Source organism: Mustela lutreola, chromosome 13 (genome assembly GCF_030435805.1).
Source record: "Mustela lutreola isolate mMusLut2 chromosome 13, mMusLut2.pri, whole genome shotgun sequence".
Taxonomy (NCBI): domain Eukaryota; kingdom Metazoa; phylum Chordata; class Mammalia; order Carnivora; family Mustelidae; genus Mustela; species Mustela lutreola.
The window spans coordinates 82,222,079-82,249,049 of record NC_081302.1 but is presented as its reverse complement, the minus strand read 5'-3'; the positions used below and the strand labels follow the sequence as shown (position 1 = coordinate 82,249,049).

The 26,971-nt window shown below is 41.9% G+C and overlaps 1 protein-coding gene across 2 annotated transcripts in view; it reads right to left on the bottom strand.

Annotated features, from left to right (window-relative positions):
• MIPEP (mitochondrial intermediate peptidase) overlaps positions 1 to 25,684 on the bottom strand; it is a 170,314-nt gene extending 144,630 nt beyond the window's left edge. For both annotated transcript variants that reach the window (XM_059143887.1, XM_059143889.1), the window contains exons 1-7: positions 25,359 to 25,684; positions 23,444 to 23,617; positions 19,745 to 19,833; positions 16,913 to 16,999; positions 9,488 to 9,551; positions 4,884 to 5,066; positions 4,186 to 4,342 (exon numbers count right to left, since the gene is read on the bottom strand). In XM_059143887.1, coding sequence (XP_058999870.1) covers positions 4,186 to 4,342; positions 4,884 to 5,066; positions 9,488 to 9,551; positions 16,913 to 16,999; positions 19,745 to 19,833; positions 23,444 to 23,617; positions 25,359 to 25,547 — 943 coding nt within the window. In that variant the 5' untranslated portion in view covers positions 25,548 to 25,684. The remainder of the gene's footprint in view (positions 1 to 4,185; positions 4,343 to 4,883; positions 5,067 to 9,487; positions 9,552 to 16,912; positions 17,000 to 19,744; positions 19,834 to 23,443; positions 23,618 to 25,358) is intronic.
• Between the last annotated feature and the right edge of the window lie 1,287 nt (positions 25,685 to 26,971).

Genomic DNA, 26,971 nt, shown 5'->3' with positions numbered 1-26,971 from the left:
TATTTCAGGGTATCATATCAGCTGTCATAGGGAAGTATTTTCAAGTAAGTCTGTGCATGCTTTTTATTTCCAAACATTTTTTACTCACTTTCACCCATTTTTGTTTTTCTAGCTATCTTACATGTGAAAAATCTACCTCAATTAATCTACCTGAAAAACTGTCATATTACAAAGAAGGAGTTTGAAAGCCCCTGAAAATCAGTTATTCCTCCCTGGAAAATTATTTCCTAATTCAACTGTCACATGAACGCCCACCTACTTTATTTACATCCTGCCTTCCTCCCCCTCTCTGCTGGAAAGCTCACCATTCCCTCACCTCTGATTTCCAGTTTCACTTCCCTCATGAAACCCTCAACAAGCACAGACGCATTGGACAAACTTCCCGAGCTCCTAAAATCCTACAATACTTTGTTGCCTACACACACCACTCATTTGGCACTAAGAAGACACTGATCTCTACAATATAATTATAGATAAGATAAATAAGATAAATATTATCTTTCTGTTTGTATAACTGATCTCCCCAACTAAATTTTAAATTCCTGTGAATTTATTCCTGTGTGACTGTGCACAACAGCCTAACTCTAAACTGTGACCACACTAGCCACCTAGTGAGCAATGGATTCACTGGTGATGACATCTGGCATTAGGGGCTACAGGGCCAGGGACCTCCAGCTCACACTGCTCACCTCAGTGGTCAATCTTTGACCTTCTTCAGACTGCACTTGGCCCTTAGCATTTGACTCAACTGATCACTCTCTCCTTAAGACATTTCAGGATGTCTTCCAGGACCACCCACTCTGCTTATTTTTCTCCTCTCTCACTCATGCTCCTTCTTGGCGGCCATTACTGGTTTTCCCTCATATCTCTGACCTCTTAAACTTGGAGGGCCCCAGAGTTCACTTCCTGGACTTCTGTTCTTTAGATATACTCATTCCCTTGGAGATCTCATACAATCTCAAGAATTTAAATAAAGACCCAAGGGTAACTGGGTGGCCCCACTGATTAAGTGTCTGACTCTTGATTTGGGCCCAGGTCATGATCTCAGGGTCATGAGATGGGTCCTGCATTAGGTTCTGTGCTCAATGGGACATGTTCTCCCTCTCCCCGAGTTTCCCCCACTCATGCGTTCTCTCTCTCTCTCAAATAAATAAATCTTTGCATACATAAATAAAGACCCAGATTCATATCTCTGGCTCAGCACTTTCTCTTCAATTCCACAGATACACATCTAACGGCCTACTCAACATCACCATGTGGACACAACTGGCATCTCAAGTTAACTTGAACCAAACCAACCCTCCAGTCCTCCCCATCTTAGTTAACAGTAACTCACTTTATCTTTCCAGTTGAGCAGGTTAAAAAGTTCAAAATGCTATATATCCAGAATTGGACACACTGCAAAACCCTCCACAGCCACCATTTTGGTCAAACTGCCATCCTTCTCATCGTGATGACTGCAAAACAGCTTCTACATGGCCTCTCTTCTTCTCCTACCTCTCTGCAGTCTATTTCAATGTCAGCAGCACATGACCTGCCAGCAAAATTTAAGTCCGATCCCCTTACTGCTCTGCTCAAAACCGCTCAACGACTTCCCATCTCACTGCAGGAAAAGCCCTACTCAACACAGTCCCTCCTTCATCTGCCTCCACATCTTACCACCCGTCTCTCTCACTCCACTCACCGTTTTGCCCTTTTTGCTTTCCTCAAACGTGTCAAGCTACCCTAGGGACCTCCAAGCCTGCTGGGTGTCCATCTGGAATTTTCTTCCCCTAATGAGCCATATGCTTATTCCTGCTCCTTCGGATCTACACTCACATGCCCCCCGCCCCCCCCGTCCTCAGCAAGCCCCTGCCTGGCAACACAGTTTAAAATCCAACACCACCACCACATGCTCACTTCCCTTTTCCCCTTCCCCACTCAGTTTTCTCCAAACTTGTATTAACTATTAACCTACTGGGTTCCTTAGCTAGGTATTTTGTTGTTATTTTCCTGACAGAAATATTAAATGTACAAGAGCAGGAATTCCCGTCTGACCTACACACTGATTTCTTTCTAAGTCCTAGACTCTTATCTCACATGTAGTGGACACTCAGAAAGTATTTGTTGAATCAGTGGATGAAAACAGAGAATGAAGATGTCTTTTATATCATCTGTTTGGTCTCAAACAGCTTATTAGGACCACAAATTTAGAGCATGGGTTTAGGTTTCAACCTAACTGCCACTTTTTAGCACTGTAACTAATACCTTGGGTTTCTATCCTATGAGGTGGATACAAACATCTACCTCACAAAGCTGCACAGAAACTAAATGAAATAATGGCCCAGAATTGGGAGGGAGACAAACCATAAGTGACTCTTAATCTCACAAAACAAACTGAGGGTTGTTGGGGGGAGGGAGTTTGGGAGAAGGGGGTGGTATTATGGACATTGGGGAGGGTATGTGTTTTGGTGAGTGCTGTGAAGTGTGTAAACCTGGTGATTCACAGACCTGTACCCCTGGGGATAAAAATATATGTTTATAAAAAATAAAAAATTATATTAAAAAAAAAAAAAAGAAAGAATGGCCCAGAGTAAGTATCTTACTATTATTATACATGACCCTTGAACAACATGGGTTTGAACTGGGCCATCCACTCATACAAGCATATCTCAACAAATACGGTACAGTACTGTACATGTGTTTTCCCCTATGTTTTTCTTAATGAAGTTTTTTCCCTAGCTTACTTTATTGTAGGAATCCAGTATATAATACATACAACATAACAAATATGGGCTAATCGACCATCTGTTATCAGTAAGGCCTCCTGCCAACAGTGGGCTATTAGTAGTTTAGCTTTGGGAGAATCAAGTTACATGTGAATTTTTGATTGTGCAAGTTTGGGGGCTGTCAGCACCCCCGCATCATTCAAAGATTAACTGTACATCTAATAATTAGGAGAAATTATTCCAACAACCTGGTGACACAATGACCACAGAAAAACATACAAAATGGCATAAGATCTGCTTAGGAGTTAAATGGGATGAAACAAATTGTACACACTTAGGGGGTTCAGAGATGGGCATCTAAGGGAAGTGAATAGTGAAGAGGCTTTGTGAAAGAGGTAGGTTTTGAGCTGAGCACTGAAAAACTATATAGGATTTTAACAGACAGACTGGGGGAAGGGAGCTGTGCCCTATGCAGGGAACAACATGAATGAAGAACTAAGCATGTTGTGCCTATGGTTTCACGGAGAGCCTTCACGGGTCAAGGGAACGGCCATTTACAGAAGAAATAGCCATTTTTTAAGAATACTTTGGAGAAGATAGGAACATACTAGAGAGAGAAAGGATATGCATGGGAGGAATAAAGACAGAACAGAATTCACGATCTGGTCTTCCTCCTACAGAGCTCATTTCTACTGTTACATCTATTTGTGAATGGCATGTCCACCCAGATGCACAACCAGAAACCAAGGGTACCCAACATGCTGTCTCCTACCCCCCTGGACCCATCACCAAGTCTCATAGATTTGAACTCTAGAAGATATGTTGAATCTGAACAGTTCCACCATCACAACTACCCTCCTCCTGTCAGAGTCTGAACCATGACTACTATCTAACATGCCTTTGAAAAAACTTACTATATACACTTACATTATTACTATCATATAACTCTTTTATACATTCTAAATCAAAAAGAATTCAATAGAGCACAAGGAAAGACTCTCACACACCCCAGGATGCTTCTTCCCCACCGAATGCAAGCCCTCCCATCTAGCACTCTTCTGTCTTAAAAGTTTCTATAACTATGTGTTTGTATCGCCCCAGCCTATATTCAACCTTGTCTTCAGCAGATATTTTGATCTTTCCTCCTCTTTCACACTAATTCTAGCCAATTTGGTTAGGCTGACCACAGAAACTAGCTGAGTTAAAATGAAAATAACTGAAATTAGCATCAGTGAAAATTTAAGTATGACTTACTCTCATAACATGCACAAGAAATAAATTTCCTTGACTGGAGAGAATATATTTCAAATTATTAGCTCTAGTTAAAAGTTAGCTCTATATAAAAATGTAGAAAAACTCAGTAAGTGGGTCTCTGAATATATTAAAAAGAGAACACTGATTTATAGGTATTTAAAATCAGAAGTTCAGTTTCACAAAAACCCTATTTTGTCCTGAAAAGTTGGGTGAACAAGCTTACCTGGATTTTTGGCTATTGTGCCTTGGAGGGCTCTGTGGGAGTATGTGGAGTACCCCACTAACTTTGCCAGAAGGTCTCTGTTGCTGAGCAGTTCCTCCAAACATTTCAACTGACCCGCATTGGGATAAAGAAAAATTTTATAAGCAGCTTCTCGAACCTGTATTTAAAATAGAAATGGTAGAAGGTATAATAAGTACCAGGACACAAAGGCCCATGCAATGACTATGTAGGCTAACTCCTGCTTCTCTATTGTATAGGTGATCATTGCTTTAAAAATAAAATAAGGGTTTATATAGGGTGAGTAAAGTTTTTAGAATCATACACTAGTAGGAGATACACATTCTTGAATAGAGTTCTCTGGTATGGGGTATGCTGGAAAAAACTATTACCCCATGCGTGTGCCATCAAGCATCTTTAACCAGGCAAAGACTACAAACATTAAAGATCTGAGTAGTCTCAAATATCAATTGTTATTGATCATACTTTAAAAATGCGGAGTTCTTTATGAAAGATGAATGATTAAACCATTTTCATCATTCAAAGCATTTATGGAATTAATAAGCCCACAGTTGAATTTTAGGGCTTAGTAACACTCAAGTATTCTTAAAGGTATGATTATATTATCACTGAATTTTGGGTTAAAACAGTAGCAACACTCAGATGGCAGCTGGACTATGGAGAGAGCAGAATGCACATACCAAGTCATCTGGGGCTTCCGCATGTAGACCGTCAATTATGACATGACTTCCAGTGACTGCAAAGTTACGATGAATGTGTTCTGGTAAGAGATGCTTCTCAATCTTGTTGGGAAAGTTAGTTCCCATAAGAAATGTATTACTCAAGTCCAAGATTTTCACATTCAGGTCTACTGCTCTTTTACGCTAGATGCAGATGGAGTAAAAGTTATTTAAGGCACTGAAAGTAAAAGTTCACAACTGATTTAATAGACCATCTATAAGGATGCTAAAGCAACATATGTGGCTAAATTAATTGAAGAAGATAATATGTTAAGTAAAATGAACATTGAGTATATTGGTTATGCCGTAAATACATAATAATTTACTTTAAGTTAATTCTCCTTTCGATAGATATTTAATGTCCTAACAGTTTGTATAGTGTTTCTATATCTTAAGATTTATGTAAATTCTAGAGTTCTATTTTATACCTTAGTTATATAAATAATCTCTGAAATTAACAACATTGGGAAATACAGGATCCTTCCCTATCCCCCAAGATAACCTCTTAGTTAAGTGAATTGGAGAATAGCAGGTGGTTGAATCTAGTCAATAGGATACTTGTAAGTATTTGTAGATTAAAGAGCACAAGTTGAAGGGTAAATATGAAAATATACTGGGTCGTAAAAGATGAGACCAAAAGGAAAGCAAAGGAAATCTCTGCAGGTCTTCACAAGAGTAAAGTGAACATCCAGAGCGGCTGCCCTGTAGCAGTTCTGAGGCTGCACACACTTGAGCAGAGACGGACAGCAGTGGAGCGGGGAGCAGAGCCAGACGGAGCCCGCAGGGCAGGGACGCGCCTTCCAGCTCCGCACCCGGCACCCGTCAGCCTGCCGACTCAGTGACAGTGATGTGGCTGGCACACCCACGGGGGTTTTTTCTGGCAGTCACACCTTTAGGACATACAGTCACCTGAGAAAATGTGTATTATCAAAGGGGGCACCACAAATGTTTTGGAGAAAACATAGAGTAGTCCACATCATCAGTCCGATCTACTGCAGGACAAGCGTAAAAGTTGTAATTGTAGTTATTGTTATTAGAAAACTAGGTGGGCATCTGGACCTGCTCTTATAATGACTTCAGGTAAAATCAGATGCAGAACTTTCTGGGATGGGGGTCACTAGCTGTCAACATTCTAAACTGTACTATGACCCTAAAAAAAGTTAAGCAGCACTAATACTTTGTAAAAGGTATTTAAAATGCCGATGTACACTTGATAAGATGCTGGGGAAAAATAAAGTATATATGAACAACCAAAATTTTAAAATATAGGGGCACCTGGGTGGCTCAGTGGACTAAGCATCTGACTCTTAATTTCAGCTCAGATCTTGATCTCAGGGTTGTGAGTTCAAGCCCCATACTGGGCCCCATGTTGGGTTCCACGGTGGGTATGGAGCCCATTTAAAAAAAAATTAAAATATCGAGAATTCAAACTTCAGGGGAAAAATTAGTTTTCAGATACTTCAATGTCGTTATAGTCCAGATTTCTCTTTACCTATTTTGTCTCTACGATGGCCACTTATCGCCACCTAATGGTAACCAGTGGAATAACCAAAGAGGTAAAAGACCAGGAAATTACACTGTAATTCCAAAAATATTCCCCAAAGCCTTTTACTCTGGAGTGGGATGGGAGGGGGTGGGGAGTAATACAATTATTTCAAAGAATTTATCCCCTGTTAAAATACCCAGAAAATTAAAAACTGGGTTTACTTCCTGCCTTCAATTTCCAGTAGCATTTCATCATTCTGGGATAAAGATGCAGTACTCTGAACTCAAAGAATTCTATGAAATTGTCGTGTTATCTAGCAAATAATTGCTAAAAAAAAAAAAAAAATACTTCCATTCATTTTATGTTTTTAAAGGTTTTATTTATTTATTTGACAGAGAAAGATCACAAGTAGACAGAGAGGCAGGCAGAGAGAGAGAGAGAGAGAGAGAGAAGCAGGCTCCCTGCTGAGCAAAGAGCCCGATGTGGGACTCGATCCCAGGACCCTTGAGATCATGACCTGAGCTGAAGGCAGCGGCTTAACCCACTGAGCCACCCAGGTGCCCACTTTCATTCATTTTAAATTTTTAAGTTATATTCATGTGAGACCTTAAAAATTAAGAAATTATTTATTTCATTTTAGTTTAATTAAAAATTAAGAAATAAGAAAAAAGAAAGAATACAGAAAGAATACATAGGCCTTTACAATTTGTACACATTATGTAGGTGGGTCTCCTTCAAGATCCCTTTGCAGAAGTGGAACGTCTCCTTTTATCCTGTCCTAGTGGAGCCCCTTGGAGAACAGACACAGAAGTTAAGAGAGAGGAGTTCACTAAGTTTACTTTACTTGCATCTTTAATGTTTGTGGGTTCCAGGGAGTTACTTGCCAGGAAGGGCAGCTATCCTTGTAAGAACACTTGAGAAGTAAAAGCAGCAGGTTCAATGTTGTTGAAACAGACCTTGACTTGACACATAACACTTTTGAGTAAAGTTTCAAAAATATCTTTCCTGAGGATTGCATAAAATAACAAGAATATTCACCTATCTCTCCTAGCGACTCTACTACTCTCTGCTATCTTCCTTCTGAATATCAAAATTGATTAGTATTAGCTAGCATTATTAAGATTTGTCACACAATCTTTCAGTATTTGCCAAGGCCAAATCTGGAAAAAGCATGGCCAGCATTCTTGGTGCTTGAGAAGCCCCTAATTTAGGTAAGTAATGCAAGAGGAACAGCTTCAACAACAGGCACTTAAAGATAAATGCCATGTGCATGAAAGGAGTCAAATGGGAATAAAAAATTCCACCTGGGTGATAAAAGCTTCACAGACACAGTGGTCTCAGCATGAGGCCTCGGGGGGAGGTGTTTGAGGCAGGCAGGCTCTGGTTAACAGGAAACCCGGGCAGGGACAGCTGAACAGGCTCTGAAGTCCGAGCCTCCTCCACCTACTAGCTCTGTGACCTTGGGTAGATCACATAATTCTAGGTGCCTCAGTTCCTCATCTATTGAACAGGAATGAAAGTAATACTCAAACAGCCCCAAAGCTGTTATGAAGATCTGATGAAAAAGACATGCTTCAAATATCAAATACTTAATCAATAGTAACTATAATGAGTATCAGGAAGACAAAGACCTTTCAGACAGCCCAGGTATACGGTGATAAGGTTCAAGGTAAGTTGTTTGAGGGAGGCAGACAGATGCAGGAGTTTTACAGAAATTATCTGAGGACTTTGTAACCAATTAAGACATGGAAGTATAGGGAATAAAAAAATGTGAACTAACCCCAAATTTGTATTTGAGTGACTCAGAGACTAGTAGATTCACTATACAGAGAAGTACTAATAAAGAACTGGCTTGAGGAGGGGCCAATGTGTCCATTTTTAACAACATAAATGTACCGCAGAGCCTATCAGCCTTGGGGACTGCTGGGCAGCTTGTGTAGGCTTAGGGTTAGGGCAGGAGTCTCGTGCTGAATCCTTAAAGCCACATAAACACAACAGTGCACCAGTGGCTCCAACATTATTCAAACCCAGCAACAAGCAAAATGATATTACCTAATGCAGGTGCTCTACATCCCAAGACCCTGACCTCTACTTCCCAACGTACTCTGATAAACTGATCTCTATTAATAGGTAATATTATGTCCTATTTAGTAGGAGAAACATAACTACAAAAAAAAAATAAAATAGAACCATAATAGACATGAAGCAAGGAGGGGAGCTGACACAGAGCAGGCGGATCTGTTGGTGGTGGTCAAGTCACCCTCATTCTCCCAGCCCTGAGTGTACTATAGAAACAAGGGCATTCGGCTTGTTAGGATATTGTGTTCTAGAAAGAGAAGTGGCCAGGGTCAGACACTCTGGACTCTAAGGATGGAATCCTGAATCAGTCACTTTGTCCTATTTCCTGTCTGTGAAAGGAGGGGTCTGAACAATGTCTATGGTCCCTCGTATTCTAGGGCAGACACTGCATCAGCCCTGCTTCCTGCTTCCAGAACAAAACTGTGTGGATCTTTCGAAGACATGCAGAATATGAATAAGTACACTTATGTAAAGGTCTCGGTGATCGTCCCTGTACCTCCACTCCCAGACCTCAATCTTCAAAATTCTTAGCTTTCCTGTTCACTTGCCTCTCCTTCCTGGTCATCCACCAAGGATACACGACATCTGAAACACCCCAACGGTCTCAAGTAATTTCTTAGTTCTGAGTTACCATGGATGATAGACAAACTTCCAGAGAGTACCATATTCAAATACAACAGAACACAAATAACCTAAAGTTTGTATGATATGCAAATTTAAGCAACGTACAAGGACTGTAGCAATAAAGGTACCAACTAAATATTAGTAAAACTAGGGGTGCCTGGGTAGCTCAGTGCGTTAAGCCTCTGCCTTCAGCTCAGGTCATGATCCCAGGGTCCTAGGATTGAGGCCCACATCGGGCTCTCTGCTCAGCAGGGAGCCTGCTTCCCCCCCCCTCTCTGCCTGCCTCTCTGCCCACTTGTGATCTCTCTATCAAATAAATAAAATCTTTAAAAAAAAATTAGTAAAACGAGCAGAAAAACACAGAAGAAAGAGTCACCTTTTCTTTGTCTAGATGGATTCCACTGATTTCAAAATCAAACATAAACAGTTCAGCCACTCGCCTATAAACAAAACAAACCCAGGTTATAACAGGTAATAATAATTATTAGCAAAATCACTTTCTTGTTAAATAAATTGGACTTTTTAAATAATACTCCCCAAAAGCCAAACGTATGCACACACACACACACATACAAACGCACACACAGATAATATGTTTGAAACCAGGAACCTAACATTTTAGAAATCAGGCAAAACATCCAGCTGATTGACTGGGCTTTTAAGCTCTCCTATAGATGATCTGGTATCATATATATCATGTTAACTGTACAATAAGCCTTAAATTGAACCAAAGGAATGACGACAACTCCAATGAGGTCAAATTTATCTGCTGCTTTTATTCTAGAAGAGATGGACATCTTTTCAACTGTCCACCGTCTTTCCTTCAAAAAATGTTTGCCACATACATTACACAACCCACCAAATAAATCCTTGTGGGACACACACATGCTGCCCAACTGCAAACAGGTAAGCCTGTATTCAGATAACTATAACACAGCTTTAACTAGCATGTATATTTAACAGAAGTATACTCTAAGGGGCTTGTGGGTAAAGGCATGTATGTTTCATAAGGCATGGTCTCATAGGGGACAAATACTTTTTGAACAAATGAATACAAGGTTAAAGATGTAGTAAAGTTCCTAACAGGAATACGAATAAAGTATGTGGGTTGTTCAAAGAGAGATCATCAAGCAGGTTCCTTACTTACCAGCTTCCGTACACCTTATGCTGAATTTGCTTAAGACTTGTGAAGGAAGGTTCCTCACCATTTCCAGAGTGAGTACTAGTTTGCATTGTAGAGAGCATCATTTTTAATTATCATCAAATGCATCTGCAAACTTAGGAGCAAGGCCTAATTTTCCCACCCTTTCCCTGCTGTTAACAATTCTATCAGAACAATTAAAAAAAAAAAAAAAACCCACAGTGGAATCGAAGGTATCTTGATAATACCTAAAGTAAGGGGCAACTTTTCATTAATTTTCTCCTGTAATATTTTATACTTAGAAAGACACCTCTCCCTTTTTAGTTAAAAGTCCATTTGATATTGTTTACTTCCCATTAGACACCAGAGGAATTAAAATACTGAATCCATAGCATATGGTAAATGGAAGAAAATTGTGTCTGTGCTGGAAACAAGACATTACCATGCTGTGCCATAAAAGCTTGGACTGGTACACAGAGCTCTTTAAACACATTAGAGTAAAACACACAGTCCCTGATGTCCAGAAGAATCTAATATCATTCTTAAGTAAATCTGATAAATACATATCAGGGGATCAGGAAACAAGACTGTATCTCACAGAGCTTATGCTAGTATTACTAACATGTAAGAAAGAAATAATTGCACATCACTTCTTTACTGGCAATATGAAAATTACACAGTAAATGGCAGCTATTTATCTGGTGGTGTGGGGGAAGACAATTAGAAAGAAATAGAACAATCAACCAAATTAACCCTTTATCTCCTTCCCTACTGCCACTATCCTAGTCCAGGCTGCTGCCCCCCCTTTCCCTGATATACTATAGTTAGCCCTACTGGGTCACCTTGCCTCTAGTCCTCCATCCCTACAGGATGAGGGTCAGAAGTCCGTGCTGTGATGAACTTAGCACCTCATGAAATACCCTCTCTTCCACTGTGAGGTCTCTCTAAGGCTTTCCTCCACCCTCAAATTAGGGGCCACTGCTGTGGGCTCCAAAGCATTTATGATTTCCATTTAACAAACTCATAGCAACAATGTCCACAATAGCCAAACTATGGAAGGAGCCAAGGTGCCCTTCAACAGATGAATGGATAAAAAAGATGTGGTCCACATATACAATGGAATGGAATATTACTCAGCCATCAGAAAGGATAAACACCCACCATTTGCATTGGCATGAATGGGCCTGGAGGGGATTATGCTGAGTGAAATAAGTCAAGCAAAGAAGGACAATTATCATATAGTTTCACTCATATGTGGAATATAAGGAACAGCATGGAGGACCACAGGGGAAGGGAGGGAAAACTGAATAGGAAGGAAATCAGAGAGGGAAACAAACCATGAGAGACTCTGGATTCTGGAAACAAACTGAGGGTTACAGAAAGGAGGGGCAGGAGGGATGGCGTAACCAGGTGATGGCCAATAAGGAGGGCCCACGTTGGGATGAGCACTGGGTGTTACACGCAGCTAATGCATTGTTGAACACTACATCAAAAACTACTGATGTACTATATGCTGGCTAGAAGAACATAATAAAAATTAATTAATTTAAAACAGTTTGAAAAATTGTTAGGAGAACACAGAATTTGTACTGGAGCCATACGATGGAAAGCCATGAACTGGGTTGTAAATGATTTATAAGGATGTTTAAGTAGAATAAGCAAAGAGGAAACAAAAGATAGCTTCAACCAATGTTTTAAAAAGTCAATACATGGATTGCAGAACACGAAAAATAATTACGATTTGCTTTACATGTAAGAGCTTATTCCCTTATTCAGAGAGGACAAACCGGAGGATGCCGCCATGATAATTGCTTATTTATTTCAACTCCATCCAAATCCCAATAATTAAAAACATAAAACAGTGAACACTTGGACAATTTTTCAAAGGCCTACTCTATGAGATTTTCAGTTTTTCTTCCAACTAGTAGCAGCTATTTAGAATATTAAATTCTTTGATGCTGTGCCGGAAGCTGAGTTTCTTGGCTAATGAGAATTGTTTTCTTTCTCTTTAATCCTGCTGCATGCTTGGAACCAATTTCAGGTGTAACACCTCTTTCTGTCAATAATAATTTTTTTTAAACTACTAGTTTTCTGGAATTAAGTTATCTAAATATTTGATCTTGCCATTCTTACACTTTTCATAAAGGGTATATTTATCTTCCCGATTATTGTGAATCAAAGTTCTTCTAAAACTCTGAAAATTCAATAGACCACATTAATAATTTAGTCACTTACCTTCTTTCTTAAATAATGTAAAGTGCTTCACTTAAGCCCCTAAAATATCCCCATTATCTCTACCTCATGGTGATCTCCCTTCCTGAACAGTCAACCTAAAACACACTCTCCTCTCTCTTTTCCAGCAAAGGCATTTTCTGTTTATTTTAATTAGAGGGGGGGAAAGATAACAGGGGTTAATAAACAGGAATGGAAATATACTGCATAGGGTAAGTTTATTATATACGTTTATTGTGTAACAGCTTTATGTAGAAATGTAGAGAAAAATGAAATCACTAATCTCACCAAAGATAACCAGCACTATTAAAACTGACATGAAGAACATGTGAAATTAAATAAGATAAGGTTAAAGAAATTAGCACAGTGCCCAGCACATAGTAGATACTTGAAAAATGTTCAGTGAGTTTCTGAATGGACATATGTATGGGGCACTTAATTCCCTCACACTGAAACATCAACTAGTCTGGCTGTTGGGCCAGGTGGACTGGTGGGAAACATGCAACAGGACCCCGTCCTGAGAAGCAGAGGCAGAGGCAGCATCTCTGGTCTCATAAAGATACTGTCTCAGTGGCAATGAACTTGTGGCTAACACCGACAACAAAAAAGACCTTCCCTTGGCTTCTATCCAATCCCCTTTGAATATATTATACTACTTATTTAAAATAATTGGGAGCCAACTAAAATAGATTTTTGTATCTTGGTTTTTCTTTTAAAATTATACCACAAACATTGAACACTGCACTATCTCTTTAAATACTCTTCAAAAACATGGTTTTTAATGTTTGTAATGTTTGGTCATATGGATTAAAGATATTTTCATTTTTCCCCACTCCTGTAATCCATGCTATGACCAATACCCCCGTTACATACATCTCTTTATTCTTATTTATTCCTTAGGATACGTTCCAAGAATTAAATTGACCAAAAAGGTGTCCTCCATAAATACTGATCAGTTTACACTTAACCAGAGAGGACCCATCATCCCAAGCCATTAGAACACTACTGCTCTGTTTCAGCTTTGTTAAGTGAAGGGCTCTTTGTTCGATCTTTCTTGAAGGCTGGTAGGATCCTGTTCTTTGAATGACTACCAAGTACCAGATATTTTGCTTTCATTACTTCATTCAAACTTCATAATAACCTTATGAAGTACTTTTTTATTCTCCTACAGAGGAGAAAAAAGACCTAGAGAGTCAAGGAGCCAATATCCACCCAAAGCACTCCAACAGCAGAGGCCGTGTGTGCTATCCCCACTTCACACGATTCCCGGTGTTATACTTGCTACACGGTTCCAAGTTTAACAGCCATTTGCCCGCTATTCCTTATTTTGTGAGAGTTTCACAGAAAGAATCCTTTACCTTGTTTTCTATCAGGAGATCCACTTTTTTGTTTTATTTTGTTTTTTAGCAATCTGTGAGGCCTCCTAACACAGTAAAGATAATAACCCTTTAGCATGTAAGTAACATTTGTCCCATTGTGTATTCTGACTTTGAATGTGGAAAAGTTTTACCATACCAAAGTTTGTAGTCTTTATATCATCAAATCAATTATTGGTGGTCTGACTTTGGTATCATGAGAAGACAGACGTCTCACCTTCCAAGACTGTCAATTCATATCTTTAAGTAATCTACTTTTTCCCCCCAAATAGTTATCTCCTGACCTAACATCATTTACTGAAAACCAAGTCTTTCCCTACTGATAGGAAATAACACTTCTATCATATACTAAATACAGTCTTGCATATATTCGTGACTGTCTGAATTTTTCTTTTCTTTCATTGACTACGCTGGCGGTGTAAGTATAATGCTCTTTTTTTTTTTTTAAGATTTTATTTATTTATTTGACAGAGAACACAAGTAGGCAGAGAGGCAGACAGAGAGAGAGGGGATAGCAGGCTCCCTGCCAAGCAGAGAGCCCGATGTGGGGCTCGATCCCACAACCCCAGGATCATGACCTGAACTGAAGGCAGAGGCTTTAACCCACTGAGCCACCCAGGTGTCCCTATAATGCTCTTTAAAATATAGCAGTTTTATAATGTCTCACTACCTGGTACCAATTCTTTTTTAGTACTTTTCTCTCCAGATTTTTCCTGCCTACTTATTATCTATTTATTATCTATTTTAAGTTACAACAGAAAAATCTTCCTTTGTGGACTGGGTAGCACTAAACTTACAGACATACATTTCACTACTTAAATATCATCTCTCATGCTTCCCAATGTGTGTACATGCCTGTGTGCGTGTGTGTGTGTGTTGAGGTTCTACAAGCTTTGTGGTCCTGAGTTTATTTCAAAATGTATTACAGCTTTTTTTTTTTTTTTTTTGCTCTTGTGACTGGGACTTTCCCTCCATTATATTTTCTGAAGATGATGTGTTTGTTATATTCTTTGCGTACAAGAAAGCTTTTAATAGTTTTGGAAAAACCCAAGTGAAACAGGTTTCTTTATAACTGGGCTTCACGAAGACTGCAATCAGCTAAAACTGTTTAAGAGCGGACAGTACATTAACTTAACTAATGGGACCCTTCTGGGAATACTTTTTGAACAGCTCATAGAACAAGGACTTCATAGAATGTATCAAAGAATAAGAGGATCATCTACTCAATTTAAATCATTTCTTTCATAACCTGTTATGCCAAGATAATTGGTTAAAACCACAATTTTCTGTTTTATACTTGCACTTTATAATTTGTCATCTTACACGTATTTACCACACACAAGGTTCTCTCTGGGGGCTAGCCAGCTCTCCTGATGATGCACAAGTTTCATGATATTTCAGTTTTAGTACTTCAAATTCTTCTTCCTCCCACTTCAAGTTACCTTTCCTTTCTAGAATACTGATATTCTGCCCAGCTCACCTTTCCCAATGTAGTTACCGTTTTGTTACTTTAAAAATCCTCTTGGCATTTTTAGTGACACCTAGAAATGAGGTATGTATCCTGTTAGAACAAATCCTTTGCACCTAAAATAGTCTGCTAGCCCACTGCAATTTCTCTACGTTAAATGTAGAAAAGCCAATCTTTAGCAAAGTCAGATTATGAATAACCTGCTGTCTCTACTCAAAGTCGTACCATTGAGTATAAATACTTATGAGCAGGCATTCAACTTTTAATTGTTTTGCTAATGAAGACAATATCATGCTCAAGCCTAAAAGTATAGCAAAGACAGACTATTCTGATGGTACAGCTAGTTTTACTAGTATCCTGAGACCCAGGATCAATGAAGCGAAGTAAGATCAAACCACTATCTACATATTAGAAGTCAGGTGAAAATAATCCCCCAAAGACAGCCTCATTGTATGGTCCACACAGCATGGTAATCATATATCCAATTAACAAGACCCCAGTACCAGCTGATCCCTCCAGAACAGGGCTTCATGTGGGGGCCATAAGCCACATATGGAGACAGAAAGGAGGGAAGGAAGCAGGGAAAGAGAGAATCAAGGAGTGAAAAGAAGTGCCCCATAAATAAAAAGTAAATAAGTGGGACACCTGGGTGGCTCGGTAAATCTCCTGAGCGAAGAGCCTAGAACCCAGAACCCAGGGTTCCAGCAACTGCCTTCGGCTCAGGTCATGATCTCAGGGTCCTGAATCAAGCCCCACATCGGGCTCCCTGCTCAGCGGGGAGCCTGCTTCTCCCTCTCTAGCTCCCTCCTGCTTGTACACTCTCTCTCTCAAATGATTAAAAAAAAATCTTTTAAAAAAAAGTATATAAGTTATAAACAAGTAAGAAAAAATATTAACCTCTGTGCTACAAGTAATATATGGATGGGTTAATCACTTCTAAAATCATAAATAAATACATTTGAGCAAAGAAACATGGTATCAAAAATCCTCTATCAAATGTTTTTATGCAGTGACTTAGAAATTCAGCTTTTTCAGTTCAGAATAATAAAGGTAATCAAATGAACCCAAAGAAATTATTTCAAGGCTCATGACATCCAACCAGTCAATAAAATCAATTTGCTTCTGTCTTCCAGTGGCACCAGCTATAGAACCTCAAGCAGGGAGCTAAGTGTTACTGCCAACTACTCACAGGAAGTCATTCCTTTGTTAAGCACTTCCGGCAGGCCAAGAAAGGCTGCTGGTGCTGGGATGCGGCTCTGAACAAAACAGACCAGTCCCTGCCCTCCTGGACCTTCCGGTCTAGCAAGGCAGAGGGATGTAAACAAGTCAGCAAACAGATCATGCTGGAAATGATCAGGACTGAAAACACAAGCAGCGTCAGAGGATGGGGCATGACCTGGTACCAAAGAGGAGGAGACACCATTTGAATGAAGTCTTAAAGAAAGTGCCAGAGTCATGTTGACCCCTGGGGAGAAAGAGTGCAGACAAACAAGGGCTGTGTGTGCAGAGACGTGGCGGGGGAGGGGTGGTCTTCCCATCTTGCCCCTATAATCACAACCATAATGAACGCAAAGGAATGAGTACCTGGTTTCTGGATCAAGGGAATCCACAAGATTTTTATCAGCTAGCAATTTTTGCAAACTTTGATATAATTCCACATTTGTGTTCAACCTAGAAAAATTACAAATGAAAAAAAATTAAATGATTTTTTTTAACACCTTCTTTTTAACTTTACATTAAGAGAATGGTGTCGCATCCTAGCATACATATACCCGGAGGCCAAAGGTTTGGGGGTTTGTTTTGTGTCTTCATTTGGGAAAGAAATAGCATAACCACAGTTAGTATGGAAACAGGCAGTCCTTAAGCAAAGCATCAAGGTACTAAGTGTTCTGAAAGGTAAACGGATACATTTAAAGCCACAAGCAGCAGCTGAAACCAGAAGAGTGTACAGGAGAAGGGGAGTGGGAGGAATGAAGTAGGGTGAAGTCATTGAGAAGTCGTTGTTAGCAATATGCCCGTGGCCATTTGTTTCTTTAATAAGGAAAGAAGTGATAATGGGAGGAAGGTTAAACACAGATTCTACAGTTCCAAAGTGAAGAGCCTAGAACCCAGGTAACCTTTACCCACCGGGGCCAGAGTGGCAGGCCCACATGTCAAGGAGAGCTCAAGGACACAGGCTTCAGGGCCCCACACTAGAGTTATGACACCAGCCTTACTACCACTCTGTGACTTTGGGCAAGTATTTGAACTCCCCCAGCTTGTTAGACTTCAGGTCACCCCAAGGGTTAAATAAGATGTTCCCCCTATGAAGGAACAAATAGTAGTTATCATTAGGTGGCCTTGCCATCTTGTCCTTGGTCCCCCAACCCGAACTCTGCCCTCAACCCAAGCCACAGTCCCATTACTAGGTCCTGAGTTCTTTCTTCTTCCCTGGATACCAGAAAGTCCTGGCACTCTCGGGGCTAAAGAGTGAACTGGTTTTAGATACAATCTGCTCCTTGCCCCGTGGACCCTCAGGGAAGGGCAAGGCTGTTAAGAATCATCTGTCATTCCTACTCAGGAACTCAAAGATGGTCACGTTCCCTACTCAGTGCATAATCAAACACCTGTGGCTTTGTAGAAATCCAAGAGTTTCTGCGGTTCTCATGGGTCACGCCCAAGACCAAGGGAACTGAGGCAGTCACCTCAGTGGGAAAATGGTCCACAAGAAGGGCAGGAGGCATACCATGTCTCCCGCTCCCAGGCAACAAGCCCAGGAGAATATCAGTGTGGGCACCTACCTCCTCCAGACCTGCTCCCCCTACGAGCTACAACATGTCAAAAGAACAGGCATTCGAGAGCCTGCACTGTAGCGTCTTCAAAAGTTTCAATAAATCTCCCACGTTATGCGTTTTATGTCATGAGATCTTAAGATAAAGTCTCCATTTTAGTCTAAAGCTGGCATTAACTCTAAACAGACACACCTAATTTTAGGCTTTTATTTTCTTTACCCGAAAATCAATCAATTCTACACATGCACCTGAATACACATCCTGTTTCTCGAAGATCAGCAGAAATGGTAATGATACAGTGCAGTTAGACCCAAGGAGGAAAGGAGTCCTGGCGCTCCATGAGGGCGGAGAGCAATCCCGGCCCTCGGAGGGTCTTGGGCCAGCCACCGGAGTGTGGCCAAGAAGGAAAGACTGAAACGCTCTCTAGGATGAAGTGAAGACCTTGCACAGATCCTCTTGACCACACTTTGCTACCAATTATGGCTCCCTTGTTGTCCTCCCACAAAATTAAGAACCCACATCCATTATTCCAGAGCTGTATCTAAAATCAGGCCCGATACAGTGTTCAAGGTGCCTCAGGCAGGCACCCAGGCAGCTCTGACTCATTTCCTAGGGCTTTTCCCTGGGGGATGCTCTTTCTTCCAAGGAGCCTCCAATTCCAGTCCCTTCCTCATGCCCCGTGTCTGCAGTGCACAGGGACCAGTTTTATCTCCGTCAATGAGTCAGTTTTCAATGGCTGTAAGAGAATCACATGCACTGTCCCAAAGGCAGCAAATGCTGCTCGATGGGTCAGAAGCAGGAGCAGCATCTCCTGAAGGGCTGGGTCCTCAGCGAGCCTGTCAAACCAAAGAAGCCACCACGCTCGGCCACCACGCTCCTCCTCCAGCTTCTGCTTTGTCAGAAATCCTTCCAATGATTTCCAGTTGTAAATTCCTGCCAATTGAGCCCTGGCGCTCCCACTGGCTTTCAACCCTTTCTGGCGTGGGGTCTCACACCTAAGTGCTTTTGAACATGGCACTGTCCGCCTCGAAGTCATTTTCACGAGCACTTATGAGCTCTCATAAGTGGCTTAAAATATTTCAATTTACCTTAAGATTGCTTGAAAATAACTCACTTCATCAAGGCCCCAGCCTACCTCAGCCCTCCTTGAGAGTTTAATGAACCCCCTGACCTGCCCTCCCCACCCCAGATCCCAGGGACCGCAAGGCTACCTGTCTCTGGCCCACAGCCATTAGTGCAATAGCAATTTAATCACAGAATCATCAAGAAACTCCAACTTGCCACTGAGGTACTAAAAAACTCTCAATGTAAACAACAATAGGAGGCGTGGGTATTAGCTATGTGCCTGATGCCTCTAGAAGCACTCTAGAAGCAATTGTCTCATTTTCCCCACAGTTAACTCTAAGAGGGAAATCATGTTATTACTTCACTTACAGACAAGGAAGCCAAGTGACAGAACAGATGAGCAGAGATAAACAACTCCTTGCGCTGCAGGAGCCCGGGAGGAGTTCCGCAAGGGCCTGTCCCCAGGGCCCTCCCTTTTCCCCACCGCCCTGCGGGGACAAGCCCTGGAGACCAAGTTCCTCAAGCACAAATCCACAAGACCACATCACCCGAGGTTGTAATGAAGGGGAGCAGAACATACTTTTCTACCATGGTGCCAATACTTCTACAAGCTTCTTCCGCCGCCTCTCTGAATGTGCGCTCAGGGTGAGCAATTTTCACAAAATCGGCCTAATGAAGAAAGACAAAACCAAGAGGGAATTTGATGGAAGCTTTCTTCCGAGATCTGAGGGTAAAAATGAAAACCTGAGCTTTCAAGTATGCTATTTGGCTGGCCCTACTGCATTTCCATTACTGACATTTTCCTAAACCAGCAGGGCTAAGCAGCTTCTTGCTGAACATATATTAACTCTTATTCCAATCAAGGGGGTTTCATTCCAAAGAAAATACGTTCACTAACCTTATTTCAGAAAAGCCTTTCTCCTTCAAATATAAACCAAGTGAATTCCTCCTAATTCTACGGTTCAAAAAAGCAGAATCTTCTCTCAAATATTCTAAAACTTCCTAACAAACACTGTTTGCAGTATGGTGCTTACGTTTGCCGGGCTCTGGGGAAGATCTACAGAGGCAGGTTTTGTTTTGTTTTGTTTTCAACTGACAGACAACATAGTTTCAAGACTGATTTAACTACTTTCTTGCCTTTGTGCAGAAAACAAAGGCATATTCTCTCTTTACAGGCCTTTTACTAAATATGAATTCCCTGTCTCAGCTGAAATGACCCCCAACTAAGAGTGCTAAAGTGGCTTCAATACGGAGTTTAGCATTAAACTGAGATAGAATTCTTTTTACTTTTTTAATGAAATCACATAAAACCAGACTTTAATTTTCATGTCAATTGTAGTATGTTGCAAAAAAATTCAAGGGAAATACAAAATACCACATACCTTCTTCATTCTCCAAGAAAACATATGTGACTATAATATGAAATAAAATCACCACAAGGTAAAATTTCCTAATTTTATTATTAGTTTTCAATGTAAGAACATTTAAATCCATAGTTTTTATACATTTGATGTAACAATAAGATAACATTAATACTAGAGCACCTGAAAAATTACTTATGTAAAACTTACAATTTGTATAAATTACTAATCTACATGTTGCAGAATTTACAATCAATATTTATTTCAAAATATTGGCATACATTTTAAATTTCATTTGTGGGGCACCTGGGTGGCTCCGTCAATTAAACGTCTGCCTTCAGCTCAGGTCATGATCCCGGGGTCCTGGGATGGAGCCCTGCAGGGAGCCTGTTCTTCCTCTCCCTCTGCCCCTCCTCCCCACCATGCTCTCACTCTCTCTCCAGCTCTCTCTCTCAAATGAATAAATAAAATCTTTTAAAAAATTCATTTGTAATAGGGATGAGGAAAACAACACTGTTACATAAAAGAAAAAGAAAGCAAAACCAAACAACCATTTGGTGGGAAACAACAGTTTATAAAACCCTTGCCTTATTACAGTATTGATCTTACTGGCAGGTAAAGTCTAAAAATTCCAAAGGAAAACGGTTCTTTTAATTTTTTTACCCAAAGACTTCCACGTTTAAGTCACATTTACAGCTTTTTAAATGAGATATTACCATACCTCATAAGTACAAAAATCTTCAAAACTAGGACAAGCTATGAAGCAAAGAGTTAAAAATCTCTTACAAGCAGAAGCACCAATGCAAAAAAAAAAAAAAAATCCTAGACCACCACTTAATTAAAATGAGGCTAAGACAATAAATAAGCCACCAACAAATAAAGTCAATACTTGATGGCACATAAGTGAAATTCCCTGAGAAATATTTTCCTTTTCAGCTTTCAGTGACACAATTCCATGGAGAAGGTCACTGCAAGGCGTCTTCAGGCATCTCCCGGGTCCTCCTCCATCATTCAAAGTGCTTGCTACGCACACACTTCAGAACAAGATCAAGACCCTACAAAACCAAGAAGTGACTACAATAAGCCTGCAGCAGACCTCACTTCACCCTTGGGAAAAAACGTTCAGATGCTTTATCAATTTCCTTAAAATGGGGAAACTCACGGTGACCGTATGGCAATCTGAAGGGTGTTACTGCTCAATTCCAGTGTGCGGGAGGGGGAAAAGGTTCCCATCAGGGAACAGCAAAGATGGGGAAGTGTTATGTGAGGTGAGAGAGGTCATTCTCAGAGGACAAATGATTCCATTCCTCTGACATTTCAGGAGACAAACTACAGGAATGGAGAACAGACAGGTAGTTGCCAGAGGTACGTGCGGAGAGCTGGGTGTGACTATAATTCAGGGGCTTTTTGGGGTGATGGAATAGTTATATACCCTAATTGTGATGGTGGCTACATGAACACATTAACTAAAATTCACAGAATTGTACCATCCCCCAAAAGAAGTCAATTTTACTGTATGATACTCTTAAAAATAAATAACAACTAAAAAAAAACAGGGAGGCTAACTGACTTTCCAACCTCCCCAACGTAAGGAAGACCTATTCATTGGACCCTAAGCAGCTAGACTGCACGTAGAAGATACAGAAGAGCAGGTGAGGGCATGAGTTCTGTGGCCAGGATGCCTGGCCTCTGAGCCCAGCTCCATCACTTCCTAGCTAGATGACCCTGGGTATATCAGTTCACCTCTTACTGCCTTTCTTTCCTCATCTGAAAATGGGAGAGATGCTGAGAAAGTTAATTCGGTTAATCCAGGCAAACCTCTTACCAGGGTCTAGTGCCTCATAAGATCTTAAAAAAAAAAAAAAGATCTCAAAAAAAAAAGTTAACTTCAGAATATAAAGTCCATGAGGTCAGAGACTGTATCTGTCACAAGTCATGACATTCCCAGTGCCTAGAACAGAGCCTGACACACGGTGGTGACTCAGGATTAAATGAATGTGAAGAGAAAGGTATATACAGTCCAATAGCAAGTCAACAAAATCCTGAGGGTCCACAATGTGGAATTATGTGCACTACTGCAATCTCCTTCACTGACATGACTAATGAGGTGGTCTTTGGAATAGATAAAATATCATGCCTTCTACCTCAGTAGTGGGATTCTTAGTGAAGAGACCTAGGTACATGTCTATATCCACTTCAAAATACGAAAAAAGGAAGTCCTTAATATAATCAGTTTCGTATCCAAACCTTAGTTTTCACTGGAAAAGACATTCCTGAAAAGGTTTTTTAAAAAACTGGCTTTTCGTAAGATTAATTTTATTATAAATGTACAGGTAAAGGTCCTACTAAAATTCTGATGGAAGTTTTCATGAATGGGGCACCTGGGTGACTCAGTGGGTTAAAGCCTCTGCTTTCGGCTCAGGTCATGATCCCAGGATCCTGGGATTGAGCTTCACATCAGGCTCTCAGCTCGGCAGGGAGCCTGCTTTCTCCTCTCTCTCTCTGCCTGCCTCTCTGCCTATTGTGATCTCCATCTGTCAATAAATAAATAAAATCTTTATTTAAAAAAAGAAGTTTTCATGAATGAAGAATCTTTGTCAAATGAAGACTCTTTGCCATACGAGTAACCATTCTTTTATTATATATCACATGTGCATCTTAACTATACATATTAAAGTACAAGTTCCATACCACCTTCTCCTATACGTTTTTTCCCCATTCCTAAAAACCTACTCCCACTATACCAAATCACACCCAACAGCTCTCAAATAGCTTATATGCTGTTAGTCTAGGTGCTGCCAAACCAAGCACCAGATGCTTTGAACCCTAGAGTCTCTAACATTAAACCTAATGAACGTAGCTTAAATTTTAACACCTAGACAGAGAGGTAGCTTCAAGGCTTACAGTAAGCATCTTACCAAGTCGGCCACCCTGCACAAGGAATCAGAAAGCTCATCGAAAATGAACACGGTCTGGGGTCCAGGCGGCATGGAACACACACGCTCCACAAGCAAGTCTGCCTTTCTCAGGGCATTTTCTTGTGCGATCCGAAATCCTTCTGGGGCGCTGAGCTCAGGAACTCCAAAAAGACCCTGCAATCCAGAGAATATTTCCTATGTGAAACTAAAAATATGACTTTTTTGGTATTAAGTCCTTTTTTCATAAAGGAATCTTGGTTTTCCTTGGGTGTATCCTATCATTATACCTGTCATCGCAGATACTATGTTCACATTCCCCACATCATTCCACACAAATTAAGCGATGAATATTTTAAGAATGGACTTTTTAATTTTTAAATATTTCATAAAAAACAAAAATAGAATGATAAAGATTAGCTGCTCTGTAGATGACTAACATGTTGATTTTTGAAAACAACAAGAGGTAAAACTACCAGGACTGATAAGGCCTATTGTTTCTACAAGAAGGGATGCAAGAAATTAACCTCTTTTCAAAATGAAAGAAGTTGGAGAAAAGACAGTTCCAGGCAGAGCAGAATCGGGACCAAAACCAAATTAGATTCTTTACACTGATTTAATTTGATTCAAGTACAGACTATTTTTCATTTCCCAGCACACCTCCCCATACTGGAGGATGGGAATTCTAAACCTCAGACGACCAGTTACAGTAATGACAAAAGAACTACATAAACCTTTGGGGCTTTTTGTTGTTCTTGCTTAATCAAAAACTGATTCACATATATGAGAATCTGTTACCAGTTCTATAATCATGATACACGTAAGAAAAATAAACCTAAAATTAGTTTTATTTCATCCACCCAAAATCAAACTACTCTTTCCATCTTTCTACTCAGCACCTATAGGTAGCTGTTCTCCTCTTCACCCGAATTATGTTAAAACCGTATTATGTTATTTACCCACATGGAAGGTGGTGCAGCCAATTTCATACAAAAATATTTTTAAAACAAAATTAATGACAGAAATCAAATAAGAAAACACATCATTAGGCTCAGTGTCCTAGACTCTCTAGAAGAAAACCATGTCCTAGACTCTCTATAAGAAAACAATGTTAGAAATAATGAAGAAATTAAAAAGGCAAAAATAAAGTAACAACCTGAAGTGGATAAAACCCACAAATGTGAAGTCGAACAGGCTTCAGGTAAGCCCCTTCCGAGCTCGCTTTCCTTTCACCTTTAATTCAGTCATTCAATAAACTCTGAGCGCCTAGGGAACGCCAGACACCATACTGGGCATGTGGAGGCAGGAAACAAACAGAAACCAAAGAATTCAGGCAGTGACCTCCTCGGGGAAGAACTCAACGTGATCAATGTCATCGCATTACAGGCAAGGAGACTCCTCTCAACAGTTTTGTGTTTTAAAACAAGAAGAGTACAAACACTGGGAAATAAGAACGGAGTTTCGAGCATCAATGGAAGAGTAACCACAGGACGACCCGACGCCCCCTAAAAACAGCAGGGCGGGGCCTCCAATGCGCCAGGGTAGGCTTGGAGCAGCAGTGAACTTAGGGCCGGGATTGGTCTGAGTGTGAGGCGAGGGCGGGACCTCCCAGCGGAATTCACCGCCAATTGCTAAGATGAACTATTTGAGTTCGCGGGGAGCAGGGGCTCACGAAGAGGCACGTACTGGGACCCACACTCTGGGGACAGGACCAACAAAGGCCGCCCCGCTCCCTTAAACCAGTCCGTCAAAGAGGAGGTGACGGGCAAGGTCACCAAGAGCGCAAACGACACAAAGTGGGTTCGCTGCCCGGCTCCGCCCAGACCCAAAGGACCCCTCCTAGACCCCTGCTGGCCACGCGGGAAAGGGACCGGCTTATCTCGCGCCGGCAAGGGGAGCCCCTTCCTGCGCCGCTCACCCGGCGCTCGCCGAACAGGTCCAGACGGCGGCCCTGGGGCTTGACGTTGAAGGCGGCGCCCACCGGGGACCAGCTGGTGCTGACCTCTCGGGCCCGGCTCCCGGCTCCGAGCCCGCGCAGGCCCGCTCGCCCCAGCCATAGAGCCGCTGCCCGGGATCCGAGCCCTCCCAGCCTCCAAGCGCACAGCATCTTGTTCCCAGAGCAGCCCCGGCCCCCACCACGAGGTCCCGCCCCTGCACCGCAGCTCCCGCCGCGAGCACGCGCGCCGCGTTTCCAAGGCAGCGGCCCACGCCGCGCCACGTGACGCCGGCGCTTCCGGGTCGGGCCTTGAGGACCCTCAGGACGTGAGCACGTCGGCGTCCAGAGGGCAAAAGCGTCACCCCGCCGCCTTCCTAGCAGACGCCGCGGTCTTGCGCCCCCGTGTGCCTGGAGTAAGGAACCGCCAAGGTTTAAGTCTTGCCTGTCACGTGAGTCGAGCCGCGCGGGCACAGTCTGCGTGCGGGGCCAGTTCTTCCTGGAGGAGGAGCGAACGCTCAGGGAGCGCCGCCCAAGTGAGTGCCTCAGCCGGCGTGACAGGACTGCTGACACTCGTCGACCGTGCGGGCCTGCACTGTAAACAATGGTCAGAATTAAATGGACGGTGTGGCTGCAGCGCATGGCTACCTATCCAGGAGTCTTCCTTGATTTTGACTTGTAAATTGTGTTACAAGAATCTACGACATGAATTTGTAGAGGGAGGGTTTCGCCACACTTCACTCAGCCGCAGGGCAGTGAGAAGATCTGGGGGCAGGAGGCGGAGAGGGAGTCGTGATCTGGGGCTTCGGATGGCCCGCCTGTAAGGGCGCGGCCCCTGCGGAGCTCTGGTCTCCTGTGAACGCGCGGCAATCGCGCCCGGTTGGAGTCGGGGCCCTGTTCTCGCCCGGGGTGCGAGGATGAACCTTGCTCACCTTCAGCGCGCTGCTCTGCGGAGAGCGAGCCCTGCGAGGCGGCTGCGTCCTCCACCTTCCGGAAGGGCATGCAGATTAAGTAAAAGGGTTCAGTGTTTCTTTTGAGAGACTTCTGCAGGTAGAGGGAGACGTCAGTAGTTGCAGAAGGGACTGAGGGTGAATGAGGCCGCCAAAGCAGCCCTGACACTGGCCTGGCACTCTCAGTCCACGCACCTGCCACTTCTGGGGCTCTCACTTTCAGGGCTGATGGGAGTGCTGTTGAATGGCGAATCCACATGGGATGGCCCCCTTGAGAAGGGCCCCTTCTGCAGAAGTGAAGCCAGGTGTGTGGGTATGAGAAGACCCCTCGGAAAGTAAACAAGAGGGCTGGGTACTGCAGCCTCTGGCCAGCTCCTCAAAATACAGCTCTCCACCTCATTTTTTGTTTGTTTGGGGTTTTCTGTTTTGTTTTTTTGTTTTTTTTTTTTTAACGATTTTATTTATTTGAGAGAGAGATCACAAGTAGGCAGAGAAGCAGTCAGAGAGAGAGAGGAAGCAGGCTCCCCGCTGAGCAGGCAGAGAGAGAAAGGGAAGCAGGCTCCCCGCTGAGCAGAGAGCCTGATGCGGGGCTCGATCCCACGACCCTGAGATCATGACTTGAGCTGAAGGCAGAGGCTTAACCTGCTG